Consider the following 15193-nt stretch of genomic DNA (forward strand, 5'->3'; position numbering starts at 1 on the left):
TCCTTAATAAAATCGTGCTTTTATTAACGTATCAGGAAAACATTAGCTTAGTACATAATACTTATTAAATTATGAGAACAACACTAATCTATTGACACTTGTAGTTTGAAGTTGTCTTTTAACATACTGCTACATTTATATTGTACATTACTATTAAAAAGAAAACCAGAGCCTTGCTTAGATTACATAAAGCTTTCCCCAAACAGAAATGCAGTCGCGCGCGAGGACGTCGGTTTCACACTGATACAATTAAAATCATTTCAATAATATTGCTATAAGCGATAGGCTGACATTTAGTTATTACGCCACCTATTATCAGATTAACCGGAATATACAGAAAGCCAGGGGTCGATAATTCTTTTGGTTTTAAGTTATGTAAATATAAAAAGGTGAGTTATTAAAATCTTATTCTTGAGACAATAAGGATCGGGAGCTCTTCTCTTAATTTTGACGTCATCGGACTAAACTAGTCTAAAAAACCACGCCCGTTCGGACTTAACTCTAGTTTTAAAACGTCACACTCGTCCGAATCAACGAGCTGATTCAAGGTCCGAGCTCTCGACTGAGGCAACCCATTTCTTTACAATATCGTCGCGAGGGCGAAAGCTCTACAGCTTTCGCCCTCGCCCCCTTCCCCCTGTGACGCTGTCGCAACCCCATAAGGTTATCAGCTACGATCCTTCCGAAACAAGCCTGTTAATAACAATGCATCAAGGCTCTGTCTAAGAAATCTACGATTTATGTCTAAAACTACGCTTGTCATGCTCAAATTGAACATGATAGCAAACAGTGTCAGTCAACTGTAAATTATTGCGATAATAAATCTGGTGTTACATTAGTAAGTAGGTACAACAAGCTCTGAACTAAGTTACAGATCTAAAAGTAGTTTAACCCACTCACAGTATTTCCTTTTAAAAAGGATAGCAATATGTTTACAATGAACTGAAAAGACGGGTCTTACAGTGTTAACAACACTTTCCGTGTAAATATAGATCGCTATATGAAGGATTGATAATTAGTTGCGAAGTACTCTCTGTACTAAACTTAATTGACAGTTCATGTGGTTCAAAACTAATACCTAATACTCCTAGATTGACTACTCTGACTTGTCATTTTAGTTCAAAGATTATCTCTATACTAAACGGCATTGCGATGTTTCCTATGCAAAAGAATAGCACTACATTTAGAACTGTCAATTTAGTTACGAGATTAGTGTAAACCGAAGCGGCCTTTGTTGACAAAATTCGGTTGTTCTTATATCATATACAATATGCAGACATGGCTATACACAATTTAAAATGCATAAAATATAATAGATTATTAAAAATACACATACGTAGTTCAAAAGTGTGGTTATCATAATATACATACATTATCTTAAAAATACAACGTTAATTTAAAATTCCGTATTTTAGCGATGATTTGACGGCCGTATTTAATACACACACGAAATAAAACGTACTTTTAAGTTAAAACCTCGTTTTAAAATATAATATATTCAAAGTAGACAAAATCTAGCGTTTATCCTCATCTTTCCGTCGTCTCCCTTCCGGCGTTTGGTCGGGTCTCCTACCTAAAAGGTCCCTTTTGGCGAAGCAAGTATCACTCTGCAATGAAATAATCTTGTAGTAGTCAAAAGTTTGTTTGCAGATCAAGTGTTTTTCGGACATGTAAAGTCTGGCGGATGAAACAATGCATTCCTGTCGTGTGTCGGTTAATAACTAACAAAACTAATAATAAACGACTGAAATAATCTCATAACAGTGCAGCATAGAATTAAAAAATATATTGATGCTTATAACAGTGTAATACATAAAAAAACATAAAAAAATACATAAAAAATACATATATATTTATTCTGATACTGTTGATCTCTAAACTAAACTTTTGACAGTTCTAAAAGTAGTGCTGTGCTGTCCTTCTCACAATGTTTGCTGTGGAATATGGAGGGCACTATTTTAAGACATAAATTGAGTCAAGTTTAGAGATTTACATACAACAGAATTGTCATATTTTATTCATCATTAAATTTAGTGCAAAATTATAAAAAAAAGACATAATAATACAGTGGTTCCCTTGTAATCTGGCCCCTTTAAAATTAAATATAAATATTATTATTGAATATTTTTTTTAACAATCTTCTCTAATGTAGATAAACGATTATTGAACATGGTTTGACATATATAATATTATTATTGGATCTGTAATTTGACGGATTAAGAGGTAATCTTTTAAAAAAATCCCGACTGTAGGGGCTTAGTCAGTATTCCATTCAAGACAGTTTGACACTGCCCTGCGAAACGTTTGTTAGATTATCGGGGGTCCACTGTATAGGTTTTAATGAAAAGTATGGCGAAAAAATTAAGTTATATAAAATAGTTTTATCGGAAATTCAATCCCACTTCAAAGTTACTTCATCCTTCCGATAAAAACTAAATGTCAAGAACTCATTTATTAAATGGTTAAAATATAAACTAATTATGATAAAAATACCATGAAAACTAACATACACTCACAGAATCACTGTCACTAGAGTCTTCATCAAAACTCCTCGAGGAGTCAGTGTCGTAGTGTCCTAGACCTGGCAACACTCCCACACATTGCAAAGCTCCGACTTTCTCGCCAGGAATGGGAGTAATATTCTGGTCACTATAAAAAAACATATAAGGGTTCTATAATTATTTCAACTTATGAAAATCATTGTTGTACCGAAACGCGATTGCAATTTAAGTGGTTGTAGTCAACCACTTAAATTGCATCATATATGATGGAATCGAGCCTACGATCTCGATACTGATTATTCTCGTGGACGTTTTAGATAGGCTAAAAAATTACATAAGTCTAGGTGGAATATTAAGGTAAACTTGAATGACATCAGTATATGGTATTTAATATTTTTAATTTATAGTATTTAACACTGCCTACAGTAAAAAACACAAAGGATGCCACTTGAAGGAGTACAATTTGGGTTGGTCAGTCGACATGTTAAAACTTTATTTCAGGGTTTATTTTCAAAATGATTGAAATTAATAAATATGGTCTATAAACATTATATTTTTTTTTATTTAATGAATTAGATTTATGAACTACATTATTAAATTTAATAAAGTTTTAATGTATAAAATATCCAAAAAAGTAGTGTTCATTTTGTTAACGTACCTGTTAATGCTAACAATGCCATTTTTGTGAGGAGTTTGGCCCTTTTCCTTATCTTGGTTCTCACCCTCCATTTCACTAGCCTTCCTTTTCCTGACAACGACCTTGAAAATGTATACAATAATTATAAGCATGACAAGAAATGTATACAATATACATATATACATATATCTATATAAATTTGAAATTAAAAAACCCCGACTTTCAGTAGAGTGCATTATACTAGTCAATTCATTTGATACCTATATTTAGGGAGTTTAGAAAAATAGGTCATTACGCCGTTTATTGTGGCCGACGCCGTATTTAGTGGTGGCGGCTATCTTAGATTTGATATTTATCAAATCCAGTAACTATTAAATGTATGGAATTTTTGATATATTAAAATCATTGTTAAACTCCAATGCCCAAAATTAACTATCTAGACAGATTTATTTGATTTGGCCATATGAATAATTTATTAATGAACTTAGTAGTGCTATCCTTATGTACAGAAAGAAAGAGTAGGATAATGGCTAGCCCTACTCAATTTATTAACAATACTTCTTTCATTTTGTAACCTATATTGAGAAATTTTCAAAAAATATGTAATAAAAGAACTGATTCCCCCAAGGATTATAGTATTTATAAGAATGCTTTAAAATTCATTTAGAATTAAGCACAATATTTTAAAGTCATTGTTAAACTCCAATGCCCAAAATTAATAGTAGTATTAAAAGTAGTATAATGGTTTGAAGCTAATAATTTGGTTTTAAATGAAAATAAAACTAAGTGCATAATATTCACATTACCAAATGTTAAACATGTAAAAACCACTATACTACTTAATAATGAGGAATTGAATCCGGTGGATACAACAGTATTTCTAGGAATAACATTAGATGCTAAACTTCAATGGGGCCCTCATGTAAATAATTTATCGAACAGGCTTAGTTCTGCTGCCTATGCAGTAAAGAAGATACGCCACCTGTCTGTCAGACATAGAAACTGCTAGGCTAGTCTATTTTAGTTACTTTCACAGCATTATGTCATATGGAATTTTACTATGGGGTAATGCTGCTGATATTGGTACTATTTTCGTGCTGCAGAAGAAGGCTGTTCGTGCAATCTATAAAATGGGTCCGAGAGAGTCATTGAAAGATAAATTTAAAGATGTTAAAATAATGACACTCTATAGCCAATACATATTTGAAAATTTAATGTATGTTCACAAAAATATATCAAAATTTAAAAGAAAATGTGACTGCAATAATTTGAACGTTAGAAGCAAAAATAAAATTGCAGTGCAGTACACTAGACTAAGCCATACACAAAATAAGCAATTCATTTAAAGGAAATTGTATACAATTTTACAATAAATTACCGGTTGATATCTTGGGGATGTCACTAAAGAAGTTCAAAGTTTGTATTAAGCGAAAGCTTATAGAAAAGTCCTATTATAGTATAAAGGATTACGTAAACGATAAAAAAGCTTGGGTGTAAACAATTGCTCTAACCAGGTTGCTTCTTAAATATTTTCTAATGACAATGTGAGATGGTGATAACAAAAATAACACCCGGCTAAGTTTGTTGTGGGCTTCTTCTTACACCAGGGCGCGATTGGATCCCTCGTAGCTTTAGTTTTAAGTTTACGATTGTAGTTATCGCCATCACTACTCACTGCTATATACACATTTTGTATATAATAACGCATCAAAAGTGCCATCTATGTGCCTATTTGAATAAAGAAATATTTGACTTTGACTTTGACTTTGAAATAATCTAGACTGATTTTAATAAATTTAGCCAGCCATTTCCCTACTCTTCCCTGTACATAAGGATAGCACTACTAAATTTAATTTACATTACAGGATACAAATACTTGTTTTTAAATATATATCTTTTTAAACTTACTCCCTGCAGTTTATTCTTCTGTGATTGAGCTGTGGTTGTGGCTGTCCTTGCAGGTGCTAACTGTGCCCGTAGTCGAGTCAACTCTTCACTCTCTGCCAGGCTTGATACTCTTTCTCTGTTAATACACATTTGTATATTATTATTGTGAATCTATAAGAATATCTATTTTTCTATATTATCTACTTTAAAGATCACACCAATTGTAAGATGATATGCCAAGTCCAGATATGTGAGAAGGCCCATGCACAAAGTTAATACTAACCCAAGCGCTACATTGTCAGGGTTTATGTTCATATATTCTGTTGAGTATGAGAGATAAGGAACCGAAGTCTGCTGGAAATGTGTCCCTGTTAGATCAATGACAAAAAGAAAAAAAAGTTTATAAATATTGAAATTTTATGAAGGAAGTATGTTTGCAGCAAGTTTTACAACCTGCAGTGCAAGTATTGTTCTTAAATATTTATTCATTGTTAAAAACTTAACTTAAACTTATCAAGCAATATACAATGTAAACACAAGTATAACCAAGGTGACCAAGATTCAGGCTTGCCTCGAGTGTAATTTTGTTTAGTGTTAATAAAGTTTTTCATAAACATATGTACACTGGATAACACTGGATAGCTCAATGTGGGTAGACTCCCTAGACAGTGGACAGACAACATCAAATGAGTGAGAAAACCATAGTGACTGGAAATCCCTTCAAATGACCTCTGCCCGGAAGTGGATGTGTAGTATTTTAATAGTTTATTTTCATTAGTACTTTTTTCACTATGCAACCACTGAAACATAATTGCAATAGCAGACTTGGGTTCCAGTCTATTTACCCACTATATTATGGGATATTAAGTCACAATTGAGTTACTTTACTGTTAAAGGCAACTATGTCAATCATTGTGTTGTGTATGCGTATGAAGGGCCAGTGTCTTTCACTTGTGTTTAAATAATGTTAATTACTTACCTGAACTCTTGCATTTCTTTTTTCTCTTCAATACTGATCTGCTGGGCTACCTCAGCCTTGGTCCGCTCAACCAGATCCAGGAAACCAACCTCATCATCATCCAGACCTCTGATCATATTCTCTACAAATTATAAGATTATACAACAGTGAACACAAAAGCAAGTCAAGTAAAATCTTTATGTCAAGATTCTTGAGTACTTGAGACTGCAAAAGAATCTTGTTATTTTGTAACAAATACAAAACAATAAATACATTGATACCAGATAAGAGTTTGCAGTAACCACCCTAGTGCTTATTATGTATAGCAAAAACTTTCATAAAGATGAAAAATCCCCATCCCATACAAGTAATAGAAAACTTAAAGATAGGCAGTACTTTTGCATATTAAGGGCACACCTGGTTTGCACATAAATAGCACATATATATATTATAAATAAAGCTTTTATTGGCAAGCAATACGTAGTATATACAGTGAATTAAAATTAACCATTTGATTCACATTCTTTAGTTTATATTGTACTACTCTAGGTGTCCCGTTTTGAGGATTTATATGTTCTCTACAACAAAAAGTATAGAGATAAGCCTTACTGAGTTTATGTGCCTCCTCATATTCTGCATCTTTCTTCAATCTTTGTTCTTCAAGACGCTGGAACAGCGGTCGCGTATCGTAAGATTCTTCTGGAGCCTCTGTATTAAGAAAATATATTGTTGTAAAGTGGTTATTTAGCATTGGAAACACTGGCGTTAAAAATTCTAATCAGGTACGGTAACCAGCTGTGCTCTACATAGCCGCTTTTCTAAGAACGAACGAACGAAGAAATATGAACATCAAAATCCTCCTCTTCGGTCTTAACCAAAACAACATTTTGAGGTCATGCAATTGAATTACCTTTCGGCTGATCATCGGTTCGCACTTTATCCCATTCTTCCTGGCGCCGGCGTCTCGCCTCCAATATCTCAGATTCTGATATAAAACCTGAGCTCATTATATTGAGTTCTTTTATCAATCTATCTTAGCAATATTAAAATATTGTTTAGCAAACGGTAAAGGTTAACTTTATATCTCTAAGCAAGTTTTTCTCATTTTTCATTTACTAATTCCTTGGTGACAATGACATTACTTCTTCTCTTTGGTTTATTGGCTCTGAGCGCTGAGCGATTGAACTATTAATATGACAATTTTCTGACACTTGATAGACTCTTTATTTTCTTTTTAAACTGATTTCGTTGCACTGAGTTCCAGTTTTTTTGCGTCTTAAGATTCCAATTGTATTTTAATTCGGTTACATTGCATTTTGTAGTCCAGGCGGTATTAGGCGCTTGAGCTGTAAGCGATAAGGAATCTCAGAGTGCAATAAGTAATGTACCATACAAGTTTGATATGGCGATTTTCATCACACTCGCAAGTTAACAATCTCAAGATATCGGTGGTCAATTATTGTTATCACCTCTTCGAGAAATAACAATTCCATGTTGAATTTTAATATTTTCAATGCGTTGTTGAAGCGTGTATCGTTTCCTTTTTATCAAGCGTAGTTTCTATTTATCAAAGGAAAAAAAATTACAGCTGCAAAATTAACATCTACCGAAATAGCGGGCTATTCAAAACTGCACCTCTTAATGGAAATTCTTTTATAATAGAGGTTGCCTATGATAAAACATAATAAAGGGAATAAATTTTCATATCTAAAATATCTCATCATAAATATTTTTCATTTAATAAAATGCGTACTATTTCAAGCCGCATAAAGCTCTTTTTTGGTAATACACATAGAATCTGTATTACCCAGATAAACTAAAAATGGTCTCATCTTCATCCATTTAATCTTTGAGGCTGCGCTCAACCGCGTTATGGGTTGTCATGTGGGCCCCCTTACTCAAACATAGACTCTCCATCCTGTACGTATTTTAATCATGTTTAGTTTTTTCCTAGAGTATACATACTAATGACTAGATTATCTATGTTTAAGAGAGATTATTAATCCTTCAATAAAACAATAATCATTGGTTTCCAATCATTTTATCTTTATTACAAAATAATTTTGTAACTTAATATTAATAAAATTATTATGTATACCTATTATGTTACAAATTTAGTAAAATGGTTTTGAATAAACAATGTCAGAAGTCAATAACCTACAAAATGATGCATTAAAAAGCATTACTTAAAACAAAAGTAATGGTCTAAAAATGGACATTAATATAACATTATTGCCATCTTGTTCTTATAGATTACATCACATACAAATGGTTTAGTCCTAAATGGCAATAACCCATGATTATATATTTGTACATTTTTTTTCTTACAACATTAATCTACACATATCATCTTACATATATCATCTTAGTGCATCATAATGAATTACACTTGGCTAATAAGTTTGCATTTACAATCAGCATAGCTTAAAAAATCATACTTTGTGGCAATAACACATTCCAAAAGCATAAAACAGTCCACCTCAGCTCTATGACATTCCTTTGGTTTCTTATTTAACAATTTTTCATATACACTGCTTAATTTATAGCTTGCTTTCAGAGACTTTTCTTTTTTTGGACATTGCATTTCACATATTTTTTTAACAATCTTAATTTTCTTTGGTGTACTTGATATGTGCGAAAAGTATACAACCAACTCATCAATTTCTTGAATTTCCTCTATGCTAAGATCTTGCCACTCATCATTCCTAGCAAGTTTATCGCTTTCATCAAGGGAACTTGTGGAGTAATTATGAACTGTGGTATTCAAGCAAAAGTTTGGATTTTTAAATATACTCCTAAAAGAGTTTAAGGAATCTATGCAGAGTAAGTCATGCGGTAACTCTTCATTGGCAGTCTGATATTCTGCTTGTAATATTTTAAAATCAAATCTGTTTCCATTATGAGCCACAAGACATACTGGTTTTGGCTTATTCAGAAAAGCATTTATACACTTAATGTTATCTTTGAAGACTGGTTGATTTTTTAAATAGTGATTTGTCAATCCAGTTAATGATGAAGCTACCGGATGAATATTTGTTGTTGGATTACACAGCAGTGATAATTTATTTGTTGCTGGTAGATTCTCACCATCTGCCTGTTCAATATCACGCCGGGAAACCGATATCAGTGTTATTTCTGTGACCTTTGTACGACTTGCGGGTATTCCTGTGGTTTCCAAGTCAAAAAATACAAACGTTTGTATGTTAGTCATCGCGAGGCGACTGTCACTTTATTAGTTGAATAATACTGCACAATGTAAAACGCATTGAGTGGTGAGTTTATTTGTTGAACAGTAATAGAATATTAAAATTAAATTTAATGTTTTTTTATGTACTTATATCAATTAAAATCTCAAAAGTCAAAACAAACATGAAACAAGTCAAACGCTAAAAATATAAACAAATTACAAATGTCAGATGAGAGACAGAGATGAGTGATGAATGATGACCTACAGCATGGAGAAGTAACATACTATAAGTAAGATACCAAAAACTAAAGAACTAAAGTCATAAGTAATTTGTATTAACCTCAGGCAAATGAATACTGTAACCTAAATTATCTTTGATATAGGTATACTTTAATTAAAGTATAAATTCTAAGTAAAGCTATTAAATTACTGCTCCAACCCGTTGTGTTCACTACTCATTAAAAATTATGGTTCTACCAATTATTCATACATACCGTGGATTACGTTGCCTTTCCAGTGATATGCACCATAAACCAAGCTTAATAAAGCTTTCAGCTGTATAGGAAATTGTCACTTTATTTTTTTCGAGGAGTCTTAATTTTATTTATGGATTTGAAACAACATAGATAACACATATCTTGCAAAATTGAATGCTTCAGTGGGCGTCAAGTTATCATAACAATCCCTTTTGTGGAACTTTCAATTTGTGAATTAAAAAAATATCTCTTGCACTAAAATCGCAGTGAAATTTAATTTGGGTTCTATAAAATAATTTTTCTTGTAGTAAAATCTAGCCAAAATTTCACAATTCCACAATCATTTAGGTAGTTTTTTTTAAACGCGACTTTAAATGTCACTATTCAACTCAATTGTCAATTGCAAATTTACCTTTGCAATTTTACCATATACCAGCAAAATAAATGCAAATTTATAATTCATTGTTTTGTGGTCTGTGATAAATATAGCGGTAGCCGGAAATAATTTATTTTATGTTAAATTTTTGATTGCATCAAATATTGTTTTTGAAAGACTGCACACTGATTTGTCCTTTTCTATTTGGAGATGTCTGAATTTGAAAATACCGACAAAACTGGTGATTCGCAAAGCGAGTTAATTGAAGATGGTTGCAATAAGTTAGTAGTGAAATGCAAATATTGTGGCTCAAAAATATTGGACAAAAAATTGGGCAAATTCATCATGCAAGAGGTAATTTTAGAGATTGATGTGAGGTTAGAATATTTAAATTTGACGAGAGCTCTTTTATAGATGTCTTTAAAGAACTTTCTTTTTATACAGATTAGGTGTGAAGGTTTGAGTTGTAGTTTTGCATACTTACACATACTTTTTAACAAGGTATCATTTGAATGCAAAAAGATGGTAAATAACTAAGTCTTATGGCCTAAATTAGTAATAAATCTTATCCCAAATTCTTAAATTAAATAATAAAGTAATAAGAGCATTATCAGTATCATTATTATACAGTGGGAATAGGAGAGCACTGCAAAATTTAACTTCAATCTAAAGATTTTGGATTATATTGATTCATTTAAGGTGTAAATTGATGTTTCCCAACCATAAAATGATATGGCAGCTTATTTAACCTATACCTTATCTGTTTCTACACTGAATGTTAAATTCTGCCCAAAAAAGCTGTTCACTTCAAAAACTTCATCATTAAATGTCCAACTGTTTATTGGTCTTCACACAGATAGTCTGAGAGTCAAAAATATTATAGTCTGATACTATTGTATTATTTTATTATTTTCAATGCAGTCAATCAATGAATTATGGTTAAGAACCTCTTTTAATTGTTTTTATTTAAACTCAAATATGTTTCCTCTGCTCTTGTGATTTTCAATCATTTCAAACTCTCTTTATTTCATATTTCAGAAAGAGCTACCACTCATGCAGCAGGACACAAGAAAGGAAGGGGAAATACAGAATGAAAAAGTCGACCAGTTCTATCATGTGGAAAATATGTTCACTTTTGAAAATATAGGATTTACACACACTGTTGATTGTTATAAATATCTAAGTTGTGCAGATTGTGATGCTGGGCCTGTTGGATATTATGATATGAACACAAAACATAGCTATGTAGCTTTATCTAGAATAGAACATGCTTAAAATGAACATGCTGTTGCTGTACAGTTTTAGAGTTATCAATATGAATATTATTGACTGGTACATTTAAGCAATTCTCATACTAAGGTAGTGGCGGTTCCTTGTCTGATGTGGTAGGAAGTAGTAAAATAAACATAACATGTGCGGATAGGATGCAATCTAAAACTTTACTATCATTTCCTGCTGCCAACACCTATTCTTAATTTTAGGATTTTTAAGACACCTATGTTTACATCTGTTTCATGTTCACACAAAGAAGTGTAAAACTACATCAGCAACTTGTGTGAACAAACATGCCTGTGCGGGCAGACTCAAACCACAACTGCCATCACCTCTGTGTGGGGAAGCCTTTAAGCTTTTACTTTTAAAAGATTTTCATGTAAAACACTTACTTTTTGGCAGAAACTGGTATAAATGCTTGGTGGACATCAAGAAAAAGTTCTATGACAAATATAATTTCATACTTAGGAGTTTCACTTGCACTAAATGTAAAATATACTATAGTTTCTAACTTGGGGCAACACCACAGGAATTTACATTTAGCAATTAAGTGGATGCTTTTGCTAAACAATATTTAAATTAATGATTTTAAATGAATGATTGTAAGCAACATTGTGTTTATATCATTATAACAAAATATTTACTAGTGTTAAACAAATGGGACAATTAAAATCAGTCAAGTAATAGTTAATATATCATTAACATATATTCAGTACATGGTACATAATTATAATACATTGCAATGCAATGTAAATGTGTATGATATTTTATCTTAAGTTTGGTTTGTTTTTCCAAAAAAATAATAGTCATATCTAACAGTGTTTGCATCTGAATTTGTACAGAATGTACTACAAAGTGTGCATGGCAACCTTCTGCTAGTCTGTTTATTACTTAACAAAATTAATATATGTATATATTTTCATTTAAGATGAAAATGAAGTTTCCAATATTTAAAATCTCTGAAAAAAAAACGAACTTGATCACAGTGCAGATTAACAATAATCTTAAAATAAAAAAATATAAATAAATTGTTTCATCTATTAAAATTTACATGTAATTAATTCAAGTCTCAAAAATAAATATATTATGCACTGCCTGCTTGTTTGTACTATTGTTATGATAATTTTTTTTATAAATCAGATTGTCTAGAGTTAGTAAAATGCTTCAAATAAAATAATGCGTAAGTTATTTTAAAGCTCATTTAAGTCATTCCAACGTGATTTTATTCTGAAAAATTTTTGTTATTATTGTACCAAAAAATATAATACAGTTTTATTATTTAACAAATCATTAATAGTAATTTTATATCTGCCTATTAAATAGAGAAACTTTTTACTTTGTTATAGTTTAATGTTTGTATCATTGTCACTTAAACATTCGTTCATGTATTTCAATCCATTCTGAAAGAATGGTTTTTCTTTTTTTTAATAAATATATTTCTTAGTTAATTTTGAATTTATAAATAAAAAAAACGACCTTTCATGCTTGATTATGCCGTCAGAAAAATTAGACAGATTACTGACGTTGAAATAGCTAGGCTAGTTTATTTTGCGTACTTTCATAGTAGTCCAAGAGCCCGTGACTGCCAGACCTTCCTTTTATAATATAAGCTGAAAGTTTTTCTATGTATACCTTTAGTAAAGGTAAGAACGATCCCCACCCATTATACCTGGGTAGTGGTGGCTTTGGCAGGTAACAGGTAATAAAGGTGTATAAAATTCCATCTTAAATTTATTAATTTATAAAACTTATTTTTTATATATATCTGTTTGTAACAATATCACAACTTACGTCATTCATTACCAGACGCTTAATACGGTTCCAACCCTTCGCCAGACACCCCTAAACTATAATATTTTGTAATTTTACTTACGTTATTTTTTAAAAGCTGAATTTTATATATGTTTTTTGGGGAACTATAAAAAGATGTTTCTTTAGTAGCCAGACACATTCGAGGGTTCTATCATCCTGCCAGACGCATTGGAGTGCATAGAAAATGTGAGAGCGCGGTGCTTATGTACTAACTGGTGCGAGTGAGACAGGCCGTTCGGTTTCGTTTCGTTCGTTTCGGCCGATTTGAAAAAGCTATTAAAAAGACATCTATTAATAATTTCTCCAAAGATTGCGAAAAAAAGAAAAAAAATAATGTTGGTGGGAAAATTCAAGAAGTTAAAATTCAAAGAGATTTATTTGGACGTATGCTAGGAATTTCAATGGATTTCAAGATTGACATTTCGAAAATTTTATCGTACCCCATTACTTCAGTACCATTATCAATGTGCCATTTGGATGGAACCATTTGCAAGACCGACAAATCTGCTTTAATGAAATGTTTAGAGAAAGAAGTTGAGCATGACGAGCCACCTCGAATTGATGTATTCATAATCGACGGGTTTTTTTTATTACACACTATGAGAAATGTACCTAAAACGTTCGGCAACATTTCTAAAAGAATGTTGCAAATGGCAACTCAATTAAAAGCGTCAAGAATTGATGTGGTATTTGACAGGTATTTTACACCATCGATAAAAGACTATGAACATTCCCAACGATTTGAATGTGCACAGTTAGAGTATACCATAGCTGGGCCTGAACAAGTTCGTCCTAGTGACTTCGTGAAAGAATTAAAAAATTCAAATTTTAAAGAAGCTCTGGTCAACTTTTTCATTTTACATTGGGCTACTGATGAAGTTGCGCCATTTATTGGTAACAAAACAATACATATTAATTTCAAAAATTGCCATTCATTTACTGTTAATAATACCAACAAAGTCATGTCAAGTATTATTGAGGAATTGTTGGACCTGCCAATGCCATGCACAAGTTTAAAGAATTTGTTAAAACACACTTATTACAGCGAGGTTACTATACAATTCATGAATTTTTTAATGACAAGGTTGCTTGGAAGCTTCCGGCTCCGCTTTCAGCTCTCACAAGATAGAAAAATGAATGTTAAAATGCAAAATGTAAATTGTTGATGTTGGAAAAGAGCAACTGCTGAGTTTCTTGCCGGCTTCTTCTCGGTAGAATCTGCCTTCCGAACCGGTGGTAGAATCACTACAAACAGACAGACTTGACGTTTCAAAAGTGCTTATATTAGGCCTACTTGAAATAAATGAATTTTCAATTTTGAATTACCGTATTAATATTTGGAAAAGCTCAGTACAGTTTCCGTGGTGTAGCGGTTATCACATCTGCCTAACACGCAGAAGGCCCCCGGTTCGATCCCGGGCGGAAACATTTCTTTTTTTCGTTTTTTTTTTGTTTTCATAACTACTGTGTATTGATGATTATTTAAAAAAAATGAAAGCAGTTTTTTTTAAATAATAACATATTTGTAGTCTTAAAACACATTGTTTTTTTTTTGTTATTGACTGAGCGAAGCAGGGTAGACCTGTTCCTGTTGTACGTCCGTCTGTCAGAAACTTTTGTTCCCGTAAAAGCGTTTTATCTCCAGTTTGCAGGCTAAATAATTATTATGCACCAGTCATCTATTCATACTAGGCTCATAAAATTGTTTTCTTTGTAAACTCTTTGGCATGGCGTTACGCTTAAAGAGTATTTTTCTTTGCAACTCTAGGCCCTTATTCGGGGTAAACAACTTGTTTTAAGTACGTTCACATAGTAATTTTATCAGACAAACAGTTTCCCGCAGTTTCGACCACCAATAATATCCTACAACATCTGATAGGTTAATAACTCTTAAAACTTTCATGCGTTACTCTAAACAACCGACTTGTGCTATTATATTTCACTAGGCGCTATTTTCGACTTTTTTTTGTTATGTGGAATAAAATATATTCACGTTCAAGAATTGGTCTGTAACATTTATTATTCAATCCAATAGTTCCAGATATTCGCGCGTTTAAACAATGAAACAAAAGAACAAACTGTTTAAC

The 15193-nt window shown here is 31.9% G+C and overlaps 3 protein-coding genes and 1 non-coding gene across 6 annotated transcripts; 2 read left to right on the top strand and 2 right to left on the bottom strand.

The window, feature by feature from the left end:
• LOC120624895 (PSME3-interacting protein) lies at positions 1-7147 on the bottom strand. 3 transcript variants are annotated; one of them, XM_039891676.1, is made up of 7 exons: positions 6894-7147; positions 6593-6691; positions 6005-6125; positions 5047-5161; positions 3160-3260; positions 2517-2649; positions 1-1607 (listed from the first exon to the last, which is right to left on the bottom strand). In XM_039891676.1, exons 1-7 carry the CDS (start codon positions 6988-6990, stop codon positions 1515-1517), a joined length of 759 nt encoding a protein of 252 aa, XP_039747610.1. In that variant the 5' UTR covers positions 6991-7147; the 3' UTR covers positions 1-1514. The 3 variants fall into 3 exon arrangements, with proteins under 3 accessions (XP_039747610.1, XP_039747600.1, XP_039747619.1); XM_039891666.1 differs by having other exon boundaries at positions 2511-2649; XM_039891685.1 differs by having other exon boundaries at positions 1517-1607; positions 2507-2649.
• Positions 7148-8087: 940 nt separating this feature from the next.
• LOC120627064 (three-prime repair exonuclease 1-like) lies at positions 8088-9395 on the bottom strand. The gene has a single exon (XM_039894912.1). It carries the CDS (start codon positions 9192-9194, stop codon positions 8367-8369), a length of 828 nt encoding a protein of 275 aa, XP_039750846.1. The 5' UTR covers positions 9195-9395; the 3' UTR covers positions 8088-8366.
• Positions 9396-9857: 462 nt separating this feature from the next.
• Positions 9858-12657, top strand: LOC120626652 (guanine nucleotide exchange factor MSS4 homolog). The gene is made up of 2 exons (XM_039894257.1): positions 9858-10376; positions 11061-12657. Exons 1-2 carry the CDS (start codon positions 10233-10235, stop codon positions 11295-11297), a joined length of 381 nt encoding a protein of 126 aa, XP_039750191.1. The 5' UTR covers positions 9858-10232; the 3' UTR covers positions 11298-12657.
• A 1804-nt stretch (positions 12658-14461) lies between these two features.
• On the top strand, positions 14462-14534 carry Trnav-aac. Its single transcript has one exon. It is a non-coding gene; the product is annotated as a tRNA-Val (tRNA).
• Positions 14535-15193: the final 659 nt, after the last annotated feature.

Source organism: Pararge aegeria, chromosome 1 (genome assembly GCF_905163445.1).
Source record: "Pararge aegeria chromosome 1, ilParAegt1.1, whole genome shotgun sequence".
Taxonomy (NCBI): Eukaryota; Metazoa; Arthropoda; class Insecta; order Lepidoptera; family Nymphalidae; genus Pararge; species Pararge aegeria.

What these genes read in the sequence shown, in the direction of transcription:
- LOC120624895 (XM_039891666.1), bottom strand. Translation starts at nt 6,990, where the DNA reads ATGAGCTCAGGTTTTATATCAGAATCTGAGATATTGGAGGCGAGACGC. An exon ending in AACCGATGATCAGCCGAAAG is followed by an intron (nt 6,692 to 6,893) that starts GTAATTCAATTG and finishes TTCTTAATACAG; the next exon opens with AGGCTCCAGAAGAATCTTAC. An exon ending in GGCATTGTTAGCATTAACAG is followed by an intron (nt 2,650 to 3,159) that starts GTACGTTAACAA and finishes GTTTTTTTATAG; the next exon opens with TGACCAGAATATTACTCCCA.
- LOC120627064 (XM_039894912.1), bottom strand. Translation starts at nt 9,194, where the DNA reads ATGACTAACATACAAACGTTTGTATTTTTTGACTTGGAAACCACAGGA.
- LOC120626652 (XM_039894257.1), top strand. Translation starts at nt 10,233, where the DNA reads ATGTCTGAATTTGAAAATACCGACAAAACTGGTGATTCGCAAAGCGAG. An exon ending in GCAAATTCATCATGCAAGAG is followed by an intron (nt 10,377 to 11,060) that starts GTAATTTTAGAG and finishes TTCATATTTCAG; the next exon opens with AAAGAGCTACCACTCATGCA.